An 18,277-nucleotide genomic window follows, 5' to 3' on the forward strand; every position below is an offset into this window, starting at 1 on the left:
AGAGTTTCATCTCTTTATTCATAAGTAAAACTATTTAATTTTACGATTACCATTAAGCATATCAGCATGGTTGTCAGGTATGGTTCAAATGTTATGCTCTAAGCTGCAGTGATCAAGTTGAATGGAACCTTGGCGCTTCTGTATCGATTCATAGAGCATAGATAGGGTTCACTGATGATCATAAAGCACACGCATCCCACTATGGAGTAGTGAAGACATGCAAAATTAGAAGTAGCATGATCCTTAGCATGCTCAACAAAACAAACAAGATATTCATCTTCATCCTCATCATAATCTATACCATCAGCTCTCTCTTCAGGCAATGTCCAATGCCTTTGAACACAGTCATTATATGCCTTTGCGTTTGAGTGAATCTTAATAGGAGTCCTAGGTGACTCAGGCAGGCAACCCCAAGATAACATAATCATAGTAACTAAAATAGGTAGGGGTGTAGTGGTCAGGCTTACAGCCATAAGTTCTTCACGAAAAATCAATGAAGCAAAAACCATACCTCCTATTCTGCAAAACCCAAAGGACGTGTAGGAATGACAAGCTGATGTCACTCGGCTTCGAGGTGTTACAGGTGTTAATTCTTAGCTACTATGCCACAGCCAGCTGGTTAATCCTAAACGACTGTTGTCTGGTACAGTGAGAACGATCATTGTATCGACGCTCGAGTTTCTAGGAACCGTTATGGTTTGATGTAATGATTTACAAACCGCGAAAACCCATGCGCAGCGGAATAAAGGGTGCTCACGATTTTGTTAGAAATCATACCTTTGGTTAGCTGTGATTTCTCTGAGAATCCAAGCTCTACGAATCAACAACCTCTTGATCTTCTGTTGTATTCCTATCCTTAAAATGGATGTTGTGTGGGCAATGATCTTCCAGCCCCTTCTTTCTCTCTTGGCCTTTCTCACTCTCCTAGTTTAAAACCGAATTTAGGAACTCACTTTCCTTGAGCAAAACCTAAGTATTTCGACCATAGAAAGAGGGGTTTCTTTATATAGGCTACAACATGACCATGAGGAGAAATTAGGGTTAGGCCTCCTGACGAGCTTGGGCTTCCCATGTTCGCCTAGAACACACGACCCAAGTCCATCAACAAATGGCTTATTCCACTAAAGGCCATTGTTGCACTACCGCCCTAATCCCAAATTATGTGTATGGTCTCCATATTATATGCTCGTTGATCTCCCCGTGTGTAAGATATCGAATGCCCATTGATTAAGTTAAGTTGCTGACAACTACATTAATCAACTTCTTATGTCCTTGAGTAGTACCACTCAATCTCATTGTCATGTCGGATTAAAATCCACATGCAGGTTTTACATGTCAATCCTTATTAGCTCCTCAAGGGGACATCATCAGCCCGACTTCATGTGGGTCACAAATTCCTTCTACAATCAATAACACACCTTACATACAATGTCATTACCCAATCCATCAAGTTTGTTGATTCACAAATGAATCTCACTCATTGATAATTTAAAGCAATGTACAATGCACGTAAGTGCCCATTATTATATCAGGATTAATAAGACAAGCATCCATAATAACAGAGGTGTTTGTTCTCTTATATAGTTAGTATAAAGAGAAACATCCTCACTTGGTCTTATTCAATACACACAAAGTGTACTAGTGTAATCCTGTAGTCAAGATAGACTAATACCAGATTATACTACAACCGTACCAATTTTTTGTCCAAATCAATCTAGGTTGTGAGCATTTACTTATACTTTATAAGGTACTGATGGTATGATCTTCTGTGTGTCACCACACACCATATCATCTACAACATAAAATATTAGACGCATGCATATAACTAATAACATATATAATATGCATAACATTTGCCCATATGATTCTCATTCAAAATATAAAGAATTAAAGTTAATACAAAAGTAATGCTTTTAGTATATAACCCTATCAGAGAAGCGTCTCTAGCATTAATTGATGCACACCGTCGAACTCTCTGTAAGGTCAGGGTGACCTGTTTAGCGGGTGTCCTAGTGATGGATGTGAGCAAATCGTGCATCACATCCCGCTGAACTCCGTCTAAATCCACAAACATTCTCCTTGAAGGGAGTATCCTCTTATGTTGATAAAACTTCAACACAAAATCCTCATGGTAGTACTCCTCAATATAGTACCACATTCTATCATATCCTAACCTCTAGCATGCATCTCCATACTGTAGGATGGCTGCAATATCTCCATATTAAATACGAATTCTGGCATGATTTTTATTGGTCGGGCCATTGGCAGGTTGGATTTTGAATACGGGTAGGGGTATAAGTAGGGTATGATTAGGGGAAAGTGCTATAAAAAGTTGGTGAAGGTCTGTTTCGATGGAGGTGTGGGGTGTGATAGACTTAGCTTTGGACAGGTACGGTGCATGCTGGGATCAATTTAGGTTAGATTGATTTTGGTTAGGGAAGATGATGAAGTTAGGCCGGTGTTGAATTTAAAATGGGATGGTCGATGGGGTGTAAATATCATGGTTTGGGTGGAAAAATGAATTTTGGCCCAAGCTCAACTCTTTTCTAAAATACCCATCCTGTCATGCTACCTTGTAAACTTAAAACTAAGATACCTAATTCGTTAGAGGTCCGATCTTTGCAAATGAACTATGAAAATGATCAGCATGAAGAATGCTATCTAATGATCTAGGAAAAATTCAAATCTAACTGTGGGTGACAAATAAAATAGTAGAAGAACGCCTCGAAATGTGTAAATGGAATAAGTTATGAGGGCGAAGGAAAATCTAGAAGACTAGATTGTGTCACATGAATCTATACAACTTAAAGACATAATAAAAAAAGATAGGGAATTGAGAGAACAAGGTGGGGTGATTACCCACCCCCAAACAAAATTTTGGAATTGGATGAATTTTTTTTGTTGTGGTGAAAAAGAAGGTCTTTTAAAGTAAGATAACCTAGACTTTCTAATCTATCTAATATTTATGTGTTTTATATTTTCTTATTTTTATGAATTTAATTTTTGAAAAATACAAGAATAAAGCAAGTAAAAATGTAAATCACTATAAGATGCCCATGCACACTGCAAAGCGTGTATTAGATGTCAACAACTTGGCCATATTAGTACCAACATGTCCTCGTATTAGTACCCGATGTCAACAACTTGGCCATATTTGGTCTCCTATGCTTGAACCTAGTTTGAGCTCTGCCTAACGGGGTTTCAATGTAGTTAGTACCATCATGGTTGCTTATTTGCACCAAGATGTTGAATTTTCCATGGTTCACTTGCATATCCTTGTGATTTGTTGTACAGAACATTGTAAATGAGGATGAGAGTGGTACTATAAATGTAAGGATATATTATATTAATGCAGGTGGGGGTCTGCCTAACCCTAGCTTAATTTAAAAAAAAAAAAACTTGGTCATATTACTCAACGTAATATGAAGCCCTTAAATCCCATTCTTATAGTGGAGATTTTTTATGTCTGGGGTATTGATTTTATAGGCCCATTTCCCATTTCGTATGGTTTCATTTATATTCTTGTAGCTGTAGACTACATTTCTAAATGGATTGAAGCCATGGATTGTCGTAATAATGACCATAAAACTGTAGTATTGTTTATGAAGGAGTATATCTTCTCATGTTTCGGTATGCATAAGGCCATCATTAGTGATGGAGGAAAACATTTTTGTAATATAGTTATTGAAGCTTTAGTCAAGAAATATGGAGTTACCCATAAGGTGGCGACTCCGTATCACCCACAAACTAGTGGTAAAGTAGAGTTATCCAAAAGAGAAATAAAAAAGATTTTAGAAACAACAGTTATTCTTGATAGGAAAGACTGGTCTAGATACCTAACAAATGATTTATGGGCATATAGAACGACTTTTAAAACACCTATTGGTATGTCACCCTACCGCTTAGTTTTTGGTAAACCTTGTCACTTGCCAGTTAAGTTGGAATACCGTGCCCTGTGGGATATTAAAAGTCTTAATTTCAACATTAACGCCACTGGTGTCAAGCACAAATTACATTTAAATGAGCTTGAAGAAATCTGTAGCAATTCTTACGATTTAGCGAAGGATTACAAAGCTAATATGAAACGTATTCATGATAAACATATTTTGCGTAAATAGTTTGAATTTTTTTTTTCGTAAAGACTTTCTGATTTACATTTTTACTTGCTTTATTCTTGTATTTTTCAAAAATCAATTTCATAAAAATTAGAAATATAAAACACATAAATTTTAGATAGATTAGAAAGTCTAGGGTATCTGACTTTAAAAGACCTTCTTTTTCACCATAACAATTTTTTTTTCTTCATCCTATTCCAAAATTTTGTTTGGGGGTGGGTAATCACCCCACCTTGTTCTCTCAATTCCCTATCTTTGTTTATGCTGCTTTTTAATCGTATAGATTCGTGTGACACAATCTAGTCTTCTAGATTTCCTTCGCCCTCATAACTTATGCCATTTACGCATTTTCAGGCGTTCTTCTACCATTTCATATATCACCCATGGTTAGATTTAAGTTTTTCTTAAATCATTAGATAGCATTTTTCATGCTGATCATTTTCATAGTTTATTAGCCAAAATCGGACTGCAAACAAATCTGGAATCTTAGTTTTAAGTTTACGAGGTAGCAGAATAAGATGGGTATTTAAGAAAAGATTTGATCTTTGGCCAAAATTCATTTTTCCATCTAATCCACGCTATTTACACACTACCGACCATCCTGTTTTGGTAGTAAACTGCTTCAACACAACGAGAGCAATGGTAAAGAACACACTAAGAAACAGAGGAATTTGATGTTGGGGGAGATGAAACTGAACCAAATAATGGCTGCCTACGTACCCAAGATCTATTCTCTAGGGATCAAGTTTCAACGTAGTTCCTTATGAAAAATAGTTTGGTATTTATATAGGTAGAGTAGAGAGTCCTTGTAGCTTAAGTAATCTTGTTGCTTGAGTAATTGTGATAGAATATAACTGTCAACTGATAATTATATCTTTGATAAGAAATGAATCTGGACATAAATCAATGTACATTAGTGACAAGTCATGTGGCTAAGGTTCAGCCTTAGCCACATGAGTTAATGGGCCTGTACATTGATCCATGATATTGCGAATTGGGCTTTAGCCCTGTTGATTAAATGAATAAAATAGAGACCCCTACTAATGGGTGTTTGCCACGTAGGTGGGGGTCGAAACACCGCCCCCTCTTTGTCATGCGAACAAAGGTCATATGGCAAAGAAGAAAGAAAAATGAGCGGAATGTATAACGAAGTGTCGTGCAAAAAGAAATAATTGGAAAATTAACTGTCGAAAAAAATTCGTAAATTATCGGAAACGAAATAATGTCAAACTAACGTATACGGGACGCAATGTAGTGAAATAAAAGACGGTTGAAAATGTACAAAAAAAAATAAAAGATGCACAGAAATAAAATTGCAAAATAAATTGATTGCCGAAAACTGTACCGAACGCAGCACGTAACGATACGAAAGTTGATTACAACGACGCGTGCCAGCGAAATAACGATACTAGGAATAGACCGTTGAAATTAAACGTAGGGGCAGTTTAGTAATAATAGTAATAAAAGGAAGTTAAATACGAATTGGACTCAAAGCATTCGGATGAGATAAGAATTGAGAGTAGAGATGAAGTTGGAGTTGGTGAAGAATCCCATCAGCACTGGAAAACCCGCTCGTAAACCTATATAAGTGCTGGTGCCGCACATCCCAATCCATAAAAACACTTTACGCTCATCCAATAAAACGGGCGTAAACAAAACAATTTTGACGCCGCCTGAAAGCTCGTCTCTTTCCGTATTACTGCTGGTGTGGCGCCTTCCATCGAACTAGCACTGTTTAGCTCATCTGGGATTCTCGGTAAGTTAAACTTATACTCCTTATACTCAGCTATAGCAACAGTGTTACTACCAAAGGTCCAAGCGATCATGGTAGGAAAACCTTGTTCTTGTGGTGCGTCTGGAGAATTATGTGAGCGTCTCCATCATCACGAGCATGGTAAACACAGGAGAAAACTCCTTCGGCAGTTACATTACGCACATGAACCTTTCTAATGCCAACATCCAAGGTACGACCCTCAAGCCCCACTGTTCTTCTATTTATTTATTTATTTATTTTTTGTATGCATGGCCTTGAACTGTTGCATCTTGTCCTTAGGAATACTCTGTTTCGAACATGTGTAGACGACGACAAAAAAGGAATACGTTTTGGTGTTGTGCACGACTTCTTCATGAGCTGTTGAAGAGTGAAGACGATGAAGGTGCTGTATCCAAACTAATATTAATCAAACATGATACGGTGCAACGCCTTCTAAGGAAGGGCATCATAACCGCTTTTATATAATCTGGCCCGGTGCATTCGGAAGATTTAGTAACAAACATGATACGGTGAAACGCCCTTTAAGGAAGGGCACCGTACCTGTGTCCCATTGATCTGGCCTGGTTCACCCTTGTGGACTTACTAAACCCGGTTTTTGAGCTATCTGACCCGATTTTTTTTTTTTTTTTTTTTTTTTTTTTCGTCGTAGGTTGAAACGGTGGAATTACGAGCAAAAGATATTGACGAAAAGTTTCGAACGGAAAGATCACAATGCCGTAGAAAAAATAATAATAAAAAAGCTAAATAAAGTTTTCGTTTAGAAAGTTAACATAATGCGAATTTTTGCCGCACGGAGAAACGACAGTTGGATGAGCCTCGGAAAGTTTCGCTCAGAATGTTCGGTTTAATGCCTTAGAAAAAATAATGAAGCTGTCAAAAAATTTCACTTGGTAAATTTCTCGTAGAAAGATCGGAAAAATGCCTTAGAAAAAATAATGATGCTGACGAAAATTTTCACTCGGAAAATTTTTCGGAGAAAAATCGGCACAATGCCATAGAAAAAATAATGAAGCTGACGAAAATTTTCGCTCGAAAAATTTTTCGTAGAAAGATCGGCACAGTGCCTTAGAAAAAATAATGAAGCTGACGAAAATTTTCGCTCGGAAAATTTTTCGTAGAAAGATCGGCACAATGCCTTAGAAAAAATAATGAAGCTTACGGAAATTTTCGCTCGAAAAATTTTTCGTAGAAAGATCGGCACAATGCCTTAGAAAAAATAATGAAGCTTACGGAAATTATCGCTAAGAAAATTTATCGTAGAAAGATCGGTACAATGCCTTAGGAAAAATAATGAAGTTGATGTAAATTTTTGCTCGGAAAATTTCTCGGAGAAAGATCGGCACAATGTCTAAAAAATAACGAAGTCGGAAGATAGTTAACCGAAAGCGCTAGCGAATTGGGCTTTAGCTCTGTTGATTAAATGAATAAAATAAAGACCCCTACTAATGGATGTTTGCCACGTAGGTAGGGGTAGAAACACATCCCATTTAAAATCCAACACTGGCCAATTCACTTCATCTTCCCAAACAAAATTCGACCTAACCTAAATCGATCCCAGCGCGCACCGTGCTTGTCCAAAGTAATTCCAAGCGCGCCCCGTGCCTCCATTGAAACAAATCTTCACCAATTTTTTACAGCACCTTCCCACAATCATACACTAGCCTACTTAAACCCCTACCCATATTCAAAATCCAACCATACACTGGCCCGACCAGTAAAATCATGTCGGAATTTGCATTTAACAAGAATCTTTTCTTGCCATTTTATGGCATGGAGATGTGCGCTAGAGGGTGGGATAGAATGTGGTACTCTACTGAGGAGTACTACCATGAGTATTTGGTGTTGCAATTTTATCAGAATAAGAGGATACTCCCTTCAGGGAGGTTGTTTGTGGATCTGGACGGAGTTCAGAGGGATGTGACTCCTAGTTTGCTCGCTACCATCAGTGGGATACCCGCTAAACAAGTCACCTTGACCTTACAGAGATCCCAGTTTGGTGGAGTGCATCAGTTGATACTGGAGACGCTGCTTAAGGGTCGTTACAATGATTGTTCTCATTGTGCCAGGCAACAGTAGCTTAGGATTAACTAGCTGGCTGTGACACAGTAGCTAGGAAAGAACCTCTGTAGCACTTTAAAGCTGAGTTACATCAGCTTGTCGTTCCTACACGTCCTTTGGGTTTTGCAGAACAGGAGGTATGGTTTTTGCCTGATTGAGTTTCTGTGTGAAGAGCTTATGGTTATAGGCCTTACGTCTGCACCCTGATAAGAGCCCAAAAATGTAGTTTTAACCCCTTAACAATCATACTTTTAGACCAATTATGTGAGTAATAATTAAAAGTTAATACTGATTACGTGTTTTTATGCATTTCAGGCTTCAAAGTCTATTATGTGCAAAAATGTGCCACTTTAGAGAGATAAAGGAGCAAAGGTCGGTTGCTAAGGAGTTCTGTGAATAAAGGCCAAGATTCAAGGAGACAAAGCCTTTGTAGAGCCCGGTTAAAAGCTGAAAAGTCAACACGGGCAGAAACAGTGCACAAGTTAGCAAAACTTCCGAAGGTCGTATCTTTGGACTCAGACCTCGGAATTGGGAGAATCTTATGTCAAAACGACCGACTCGGAAAGAGCTTTCCAATGGTCCAAGCCTTGGCCCAATCAGAGGAGCAGAAGTAGACAAAACATCTATCAAAGCCAACTGCAGCTGAAGAGCCCATTTTGGACTAAAGAAATTGGGTTTTGGGCCCGATTTTTCGGCCCAAAACATGGCTCCAAGCCCATGCACGATTTTTGGATCTGAAAGTATAAAAACAAAAGCTTGACTCTTTGTTAAAGGTAGTTAGGTTAGGAAGCTAATGTTAATGGAGTTTAGGGTTAGAAAAAGATAGATCTAGATCTAGTCTTTTTATATTTATTTAATTAGTTAGTTTAGAATAAAGTATTAGTTCTTCATTTCAGATCTAGTCTTTTTACATTTATTCAATTAGTTAGTTTAGAATAAAGTATTAGTTCTTCATTTCAATTTAGATTATTGTTTAAATTTTTATTTAGATTTAGTTGTCTTAAATTCATAATTAGTTATTCACAATCTTAGTTCTAAATTAGTTTTAATTTCAGTTTAATTTAATTATGTCTTGTTCTTATTATTGTTCTTGTGTTGGGAATGGTAGTATAGAAATTTCACATCAAATCATTACTCTCACCATTGTTCCTTTTGGGTTTGATTAGTTGAATTCGATTTAAGTCTAGAGAGTTAAGAGTGGATGAATCCTTACTCATTATATTGCATGATTATGTTTTGAGAGTAAGAAGAATTGATTTAAACGTAAGAACGGTAGGATTACGTATTAGTGTTGTTAACATTAATATTTAGGATTCTATTATTTTTACGGGTTTTCACACCCTTACCTATTTTAGTTACTAAGATTATATTATTATGGGGTTGTGTGCCTGAGTCACCTAGGACTCATATTAAGCTTAACTCAAATGCAAAGGCATATAGTGACTGTGTTCAAAGGCTTTTGACATTGCCTGAAAAGATAGTTGATGGTATAGATCAGGATGAGGAAGAGGATGCATATCCTGTTTGTTTTGCTGAGAATGCTATGGATTATGCTACTTCTGATTTTGCACGTTTTTTACTACTCCATAGCGGGATGCGTACGCTTTATGATCATCAGCGAACCCTATCTACGCTCTGTGAATTGATATAGAGGCATCAGGGTTCCACTCAATGTGATCACCGCAGCTTAGAACATAACATTCGAACCATAGTTAACAACCACGCTGACATGCTTAATTCTATAGAGAATATGGAAGAGGCACAGACAGCTTTTCAGGCCGAGGTCTTGAGATGTCCCCAGCCAGGAGGTTCACCTTCTTCTTCTGACTCTAGATGTGAGCGTCGTCGTCGTCGTCCTGTTGATAGTTCTAGACCATCTTCTTCTGATGGATAGTTTCTTTATTTTTGATTTGTTGTGATGAACTTGATTTAGATTTATTTTTTGTTTTGTAATAACTATTTAATTCTTGTACTTCTTTTAATTTCCGTAATTTAGTTTAATTATTTGTTTATTGAATTATGTAGTTAAGTTGATAATATATATTGTTTATGTGATTTTTCATCTTTAAAATAGTGAATATCAAGTTAAACAGTAACGAAAATGTGAGAAACAAGAATGAAAAATTAAAAGGGTAGGTGGGTTGAGAATGGGGAATTGCCCCTTGGATTCAACTAATTGAATTATTGTCTTGAGTGATTTTAAGATGGTAGCGGTGCAATTTGATATACGTAAAAACAATACTAGATTTTTCTAACTTATTCTTACGTTATCAATTATTTATTTCCTACTTTCACATATCAATATATAGAGTACGGAATCGTTCTACTCTTAACTCTCTAGACTTAACAAATTCAACTAATCAAACACAAGGAAACATTGGTGAGAGCAATATTTATGGATGTGAATTGAATTTATAATACGAAACTAAATATATTAATTTAACTTATACTAATTCAATTTAAACAATTGAATATAACTTGAATAAATATTGAGAAGAATAGAAAGAGATAGAAATCCACTTAATTAATACTTAACATGCTAGCATAGAGTTGTTGCAAAACCCTAATGTTTACTTTTAAACACAAGGTTCAAACATAAAGTTTAGGCCTTTAATGGTCCCTAATCAATTATGGTATCTCTAGTGATAACTATTTAGCATGAGATAAAATTTGTTTTCCATTCTCATGGCAAAACTCACTATTCTCTAGTTTAGATTAAACTCTTTTTATTACTAAGTCAAGAAAAACCTAAACTTGAAGTTATAACCAACAATTCTATACAAACAAATTAAGTCCTCATCAAAGCTTCATTCAAACCCCCTCTAATAGAGGTTTAACTTTGATTCATTGGACTATCATGAATAAAAGAATGAGAAGAAGACATAATACAAATAGATGCAATAAATTGAATAATAATAATAACTTGAAGGTATTTTAATGGAGGTTTTATGGAGGCTACAATTATAAACCCTAATTAGTTAAACTATATTAAACTAAAGAAAGGGGAGCTAGGAGAGAAGGTTATATTAAACCCTAATGAAACTAAACTAAGTATGAGAGAGATCGAATAGAGTTTTGCCATAACCCTCTTTATATAGGAGAGGGTTAGGTTTACAATTTTGTATATGGGTTTTGGAGCTGTGATTTGGGCCACTAAGTCAATCCCAAAACCTAATTACTTAAGTCTAAAAAGGGTTTTCTCTGTTGGAATTTACTATAATACCCTTTTCATCTACTTTTACTACTCTTATTGGATTGAGGCCTGGATCATTAAAAATCTCTTTCCAATCTGGTCATTTTGACATATAATAGGCCTAATTCCGAGATCTGAGTCTAAAAATACGGCCTGCGAAAGTTCTGTTGATTTTTCTACTCTATTTTTGCCCGTATTGACTTTGACTTTTCAGCTTTGACTAGGCTTTAAAAAGGTTTTTTCTCTTTGAAACTTGGGGTTTAATCATAGAATTTCTCTAGCAAATAATTTGACTCCTTTCTCTTGCAAAAGTGATGTATTTCTTCACATAATTGATTCCAATACCTGAAATACACAAAAGCACGTAAACATTACTAACTCTTATTTATTATAAACATAATTGGCCTAAATGTAATACTATTAAGGGGTTAAAACTTAACTACAGTCTTGGAATCATTATTCAATTCAATTGCTTCTCTTTCTATTATGTCTTCTTCTCATTTTTTTATTCATGATAGTCCCATGAATCAAAGCTAAACCTCCATTATAGGGGATTTATTGAAGCTTTGATGATGACTTGATTTGTTAGTATAGAATTGTTGGTAGAACTTCAAGTTTAGGGTTTTCTTTACTTTGTAATTAGAAGAGTTTAATCTAAACTAGAGAATAATGAGTTTTTCCATGAGAATGGAAAACAAACTTTCTCTCATGCTAATTAGTTATGACTAGAGATACTTTTTTTGCTAAAAGGTAATTGATTAATAATAAAAGAATAAAAGTTACATGGAAATGAAATACAAGTTATGACTAGAGATACCATAATTGATTAGGGACTATTAAAGGCGTAACCTTTATGTTTGAACCTTGTATTTAAACATAAAGATTAGGGTTTTGCAAGAACTCTATGCTAGCATGTTAACTATTAATTAAAGTGGATTTCAATCTCTCTCTATTCTTCTCCTTATTTTATTCAAGTCATATTCAATTGTTTTATTTAAATTAGTATAAGTTCAATTCATATATTTAGTTTCGTAGTATAAATTCACATCCATAAATATTTCTCTCACCACTGTTTTCTTGTGTTTGATTAGTTGAATTTGTTTAAGTTTAGAGAGTTAAGAGTGGAATGATTCCGTACTCTATATATTGTATGAATATATATGTGAGAGTAGGAAATAAATAATTGATAATATAAGAATAAGTTAGAGATTGAAATCTAGTATAATTGGTTTTACGTTTATTAGACATCCTTTGTGTTATCACTCAATAATCATTTAGAAAAGGCTTTTGGCTAGATTCTCATAGGATATGGAACTTAATTGTTTTAACCTTGGTCTCGAAAACTCACTACTATATACAATCAAAAGTTATGCATACCATTTATGAAAAGATGCAAAAACTATTGTACGTATATTTGTCTAAGTTCGAAGAACAAATCATTACTATATTGCTATAATGAGACTTCTAAATTTTTTATTTATTATAGAAAAGGGAAATAATACTTTTAATACTAAATAGAAAAATATTTTTGGTATTTTTCAAAAAAAAAATTAGAAAGAAAGAAATATACTATTATATCTAATATAAAAAATGCGTAATTTTTGCAAAATGTTACTATACCACCCCCAAATAGAAATATGTTTTGTCCTCAAAGTAAGAAGAGATAAGGAAAAAGATTACCATAGAACATGAGCAAAAACGATGATACACCTGTATTATGTTCTTCATGCTGAAAATATGCCACCCCCAAATAAGTTTGGGGCGTGGGTTGTTTGATATAGAACGAGAAATACATAGTTTATTGTACTAGGGATAATTATTCTACTATGAATTTTTTTGTATTTTTGAAAACATATGAAATGTAGAAAAGAAAAGTGGAAAATTTTGGCGTGATGCATTTATATTACCTTCTACTCATATACCAAATTCCATTAGAAAACAAATAAAACAAGCAGACAATATTAAAATTGCCCTACTAGTTATAATTATACATAAGTGCTTAAAAGAAAATAAACTTACAATAAAACATAAACTATAACTATCTAAACGGACACTAGGGAGCTGCCTAGTCAGAATCCTTGCGTGACTCATCACGACGTCGAGAAGATCCTTCTCCAAGCTGACGTCGGGTCCAAGGGTGTCTATCGCTACACGGGAGTGCATCTCTAATGCTGTGCAGTGTCATTGTAACACTGTGCTGAAATCGTCGCTGCTCCTGCTAGAAAGACTACTGCTCCTCTCTAAGGTTCTACTGAGCCATCTTGATAACTTGCTGACCTTGCCTAAGGTGGTTGATGTGCTAGTGCAGAATCGTCTAGCCCTCATGGAGGAAGTGAATTCTGTCCATGGGCTGAATGAACTGTTGAGTGACACCTTCAGCGAAGTAATCCACAGGCTCGGTAGGGCGTGCTTTCTAGGTGGCTCTGGCTGTAGGTGGCTGCCAGAGTTTTTGGATGCAGTGGGCATAGATAGGACCTATCGAAGCATCTTTTACCTCCACTAAAGCATCTGCATCATTGAACCCACCCCAAGTGCTGCATGATCCTAGTTACAAGCACTGGTAGAGGGGAGGTGAACCTCTTGGGTTTGCAGAGTTGCTCCCAAATTAAGGAGACGATGCAGAAGTTGTTCTTCTACTCTTGAAGAATCTACATGATGTGGAGCATTGCCTTATTGATATCAGAAGGCTTGACTGAGCCTATCAAGTTTTGAAATGCGTAGTGTGACGTGGGGTTTCCTACCATCAAGAAGTGTTTCTGCCATCATCACATCGATAGTCTTGTTGTATGGGGACTGTTCCATGTGAATATAAGCCTTTAGAGGAATCCCCAGAACCTCACTCACCACATCCTTAGTGAGCTCAAACGCATGGCCATCCATGACAACCATGATGCGGTCATCTTCCTATCGTTGCACACGGTTATAAAATGAAAGAGTGAGAGAAGGAGAATAACCCGCACTTTCCAACAACACCAAAGATTTCCATCCTCTTCTTCTAATCTTAGCCTTGAAGTGCAGTTCAAACAGATCGGAATTAAAGAGGTTTTGAAAAAATTTCTCCGGCACGATTTTTAGAACTCGAGCCATTTAGAGTAGCGATTGATGAAATTGGGGTTTTAGTTGGAATGGGGGTTGAAAATGGAGCAGGTTGTAAAAAATTAGAGTGGTGGTGTGTATAGGTGGGTGGGCAGTCGCGAGCTTATGAGGGGAGAGAGGGAATTGACTGGGTGCGGCTAGGGTTTTAGAAGGTTGGGGACGATGATGTCGGTCGGGCGATTGTGAGTTATAAAAAAGTTTGATGGCACGTGCCTCTTTAAGTTAAACAAATTTTTGGCCCAAGCCCAAATGAAATCAGATAATTCCGATCATGTCCTTAATGCCTTGCCAACTGCAAAAGCCGATCTGCGCTTCGTTACTCGTCCGATCCTAACCCGTGAGGTACCAAAACGATCAACATCGAAAATGCTACGCAACGGTATAGGGTACACTCACATACAATAGTGGATGAAAAACAAACAAAGTAAAGAACATAAAAAAACTGAAGGGAAATATATTCAAACAAAAGAAGGAAAAAATTTAATTAATTTTTTTCGGTTTAAATAAGTTTAACTGATATTTTAAATGGTGGGTCATTTTAAGTCATATTCTGAAGACTTTGAAGTTTTTGAAAACTTAAGTCAATCCCAACCACATGGTTGGATTACTCTCTTCAACTGTGGTCAGTACGCAGGTGGCTGGCACATGAAAACCTTGAAAACTAAATTTTCACTATGAGGTTGAAGACCGGGGCAAGTTGGTATTTGATAGTTCGGGCACCAACCTTCTCTCATAGCTCGTCTCTTACGTGCATATGAACTCTTACCCAAATCAGGAATGATTTTTGGTATATGTGTCCATATCTTCAGCTGCAGTTCTCTAGGAATTGCTTGCACACGATCATTGAAACTGATCCATCTAGTCTTACTAGATGGAAGGGTTTTTGTTCATAACAGAAGACATTTTTGAAAGTTTTTGAGGGTTTTGAAAAAGAGATAGATTGAGAAGGAGAAAGCTTTTTGGAAGAAAGAAAGAATTTTTGAAAATTTGTACAAGTTTGAGTCTTTTAATATCAGATTCTCGAGACAAAATAGAGAAGTGGAGGCAAATTAAAAGATAGAATTAAACAGAGAATAATATCACTTTGGGTTACTCTATTTGTTTAATTCTCATTTGGAGATTTTTTTTTTTTTTTTTTTTTTTTTTTTTTTTTTTTTTTTTAAGTTGGTTTTCTCAAACAAAAGATATCTCTAACCATGTATAGGTTATGACAAGAAGATAAAATTATACGTGAATCCGGTATCATTTTGGTTAGTCCGGGGTGTATAATTTTCATTTTTATATCCTTTAGTTTTCAAAACTATGGAGAGATGTTTTAATATATTCATACTCAAAAGTTGTGAGTCTAAATGCTAATTGTTAAAAAACAAACCATAATAGATAATCTTAGGCAACTTTTATGTCAGTTTTGGGGCGAACCCAATCTAGACAGACAAAGCTTCAGCTATGCGAGTTGGGGGATTTACTGTGCAAGACATGAAATGTCCTGACCTGTGCGAATGGCGCGATGATATAGGCGACCCTTAATAAGCAAAACTAATCTAAAACTTCCCTTAGATTGCGTTGTTCTAGGGGTTGGTCTATGTAGAATCCATTGCCCATTTTGTTTTTGGAAAATCACATAACTATTGATGTATCAAGAATCTAGCATTAACAGAACGGAGAAAACAACTGTTTTTAAAAAAGAAATGTAAAATATAGAAAATAAAAATTGTATACTCACTCCACAGGTTCACAGTTACTTAAGCGTTGAGTACAAAGTGTTTTACAAAGAATATGCGACATATACGTGGACTAAGGCTCCGACACTTACAACCACACACTCCAAATAGAGGGTCCGGTTACCTTATTGATGTATTCCTTTTAAAGCAAAAGATGGAATGGAATGGGGAAGGAATACATAGAGGGAAAAGAGGATTTAATCCTCATAGATAGGATGATCATGAAAGAATTTTTAGCACTCCAGCTTCATTCATGTCACTTGTTGCTTCGAAGGGTGTGTTTGTTGGTTTAGGATAACTTGAATTGTAAATTGTAAGTCTGTTTTCTCTAGAAAATTTGTGAGGCGATTTTATGAGTGATTTCTCTCAAAGGCATAAGCATAATCAGGTAAATTTTTTTACCCTTTGTAGCTATATTCTATCCTTTCACGCAGATAGAATATGGAAACGTAGCTAAAAGTTTCCCGCCGGGGGGGGGGGGTGGACTGTTGGAATTTGAGTGTCATCCACTCCCTCGAGTGTGAGAAGCTAAAGTGAGAACTCTAACAGATAAAAGGCTGGTTGTTTCTGCCCCAATCTCTGCTGAGACTCAACCACAATGTATGGCCTCCTTTGTTGACAAAGTTTAAGGTGTGCAACCTTAACATATTGATGTTGAGGACTTACATGTACCAGAAATAAAAGGAAACATGCCATCAATTAAACTTCCCAAGAAAGTTGTGGAAAGGGGCCGCCTTTACTGCAAGTATTGCTTAGTGGGTCATTTAGATATGCAGAAAATCAAGCTGGATGAAATTCGCTCCATAGCAACAGCTAAATGGAGCCCTCAAGGAGATTGGAAAATTATTTCATTGGGGAAAGGATTCTTCATGATTCGACTTACAAGTGAGTCTGACTGGAGGAAAATATGGGGAGGGGTCCATGGAAGTTTGGGGAACAAACTCTTCGACTCTCAAAATGGACACCGGACTTTGACCCTGATGTCCACACCAAAATGAATGCCCTTCTATGGATTAAATTTCCAAAACTGAGCCAACAATATTGGGACTATGAGATTCTAATGTCTATGGCCAAAACTTTTGGCTACCCTATTGCAGTGGACAAACACACTCTAGAGAGAGATTTTGGATTCTTCGCCAGTGTTCTGGTTGATTTCAATATCTCCAAACCCATACCAAATCAAATTTGGGTGGAAGAGGAAGAGGGAATCTCCTTTGTGCAGGACATTGTAGTAGTTAAAATGCCTAAGTATTGTGGACATTGCAAATAAGTGGGCCATCTGGTAGCCGAATGCAAGGTTCTCCAGAAAACTGCTAGAAGAGAAGAAACCACAAAGGAACCTAGTCTTCTAGAGATAGCCCCTGAAACAAGGAAGCAAAAAAAGAAGAAAAGAAACAAAACAACCAGCCCAATGGCACCAGTGGCACTAAAGATTCAAATGAAAACTACATCTCTACTCCACCAGCAGTAGTCCCAATTGGAGCCATAACTATGATTGATGTAGAGGTTGAAGCTATGCAGACTAGAGTTGAACCAGAAGAAAAAAATAATAAGGATCAGGTCTTCCAAGAGGCTCAAGACACTTTCACTTATGGGGAGAATGCAAGAGATAAGGAACAAATAATGGCAGAAGATGAGAATGAGCTTGGCTATGTTGAGGCCCAGGAGAGGTCTGTTAATACAGTTTCCTCCTTAGAATTAGTGGGTTTCAACCCTGCACATGAAAATGATGCTTTCCAAGATGGCACCTCTGTGACCATTCAACAAAATAGCGTAGCTGACCATTCTACTTCTCTACCATTCTCTCCAAATCGGTCTCAGATTCTTGCTGAAGCAGACACTCGGTTGAAAGGCAACTAGCCTGATCAGGTCAAAAATGATAGATGGCAAGTCAGCTCAAAGAAGGGATACAAGCCCTAGTGGAAGGTCCAGGATTTGCCTGTACTGAATACAAGGGCTAGGACTGTATCCTCCTCAAAGCAATAAATATATTGTACTAGAATGTGAGGGGAGTTAAAGGACAAGAACCTTGGTGTCACATTGAAGAGCTAGTCTCAACTCATAACCCTAATCTTCTCTGTATAGCAGAACCTCTTATAAAGCCACCTACTATACTTCCCCCTATATTAAGTAGGTATGGCTTTAGTGCAAATTTCTTAGATAATGACACCCCTCAAAGGGTCAGCAATCTTTCAATATTTTGGAAGAATGAATGGGCCATTACTTTTGTCAGCCTATCTCATCAGTAGATCACAATAAGGGTAAATAAATTCCTCATTTCTTTTGTGCATGCAGTTATTAGCGACTTCAATATTGTCAC

The 18,277-nt window shown here is 36.5% G+C and overlaps 1 protein-coding gene across 1 annotated transcript; it reads left to right on the forward strand.

Annotated features, from left to right (window-relative positions):
* The first annotated feature begins 16,864 nt into the window (after positions 1-16,864).
* LOC147497276 (uncharacterized) lies at positions 16,865-17,227 on the forward strand. Its single transcript, XM_086562825.1, has one exon. It carries the CDS (start codon positions 16,865-16,867, stop codon positions 17,225-17,227), a length of 363 nt encoding a protein of 120 aa, XP_086418951.1.
* Positions 17,228-18,277: the final 1,050 nt, after the last annotated feature.

Source organism: Coptis chinensis, chromosome 5, assembly GCF_015680905.1.
Source record: "Coptis chinensis isolate HL-2020 chromosome 5, ASM1568090v1, whole genome shotgun sequence".
Taxonomy (NCBI): Eukaryota; Viridiplantae; Streptophyta; class Magnoliopsida; order Ranunculales; family Ranunculaceae; genus Coptis; species Coptis chinensis.

Bases quoted from the DNA above. Each gene is read 5' to 3' on its own strand.
- LOC147497276 (XM_086562825.1), top strand. From the start codon at position 16,865: ATGGGGAGGGGTCCATGGAAGTTTGGGGAACAAACTCTTCGACTCTCA.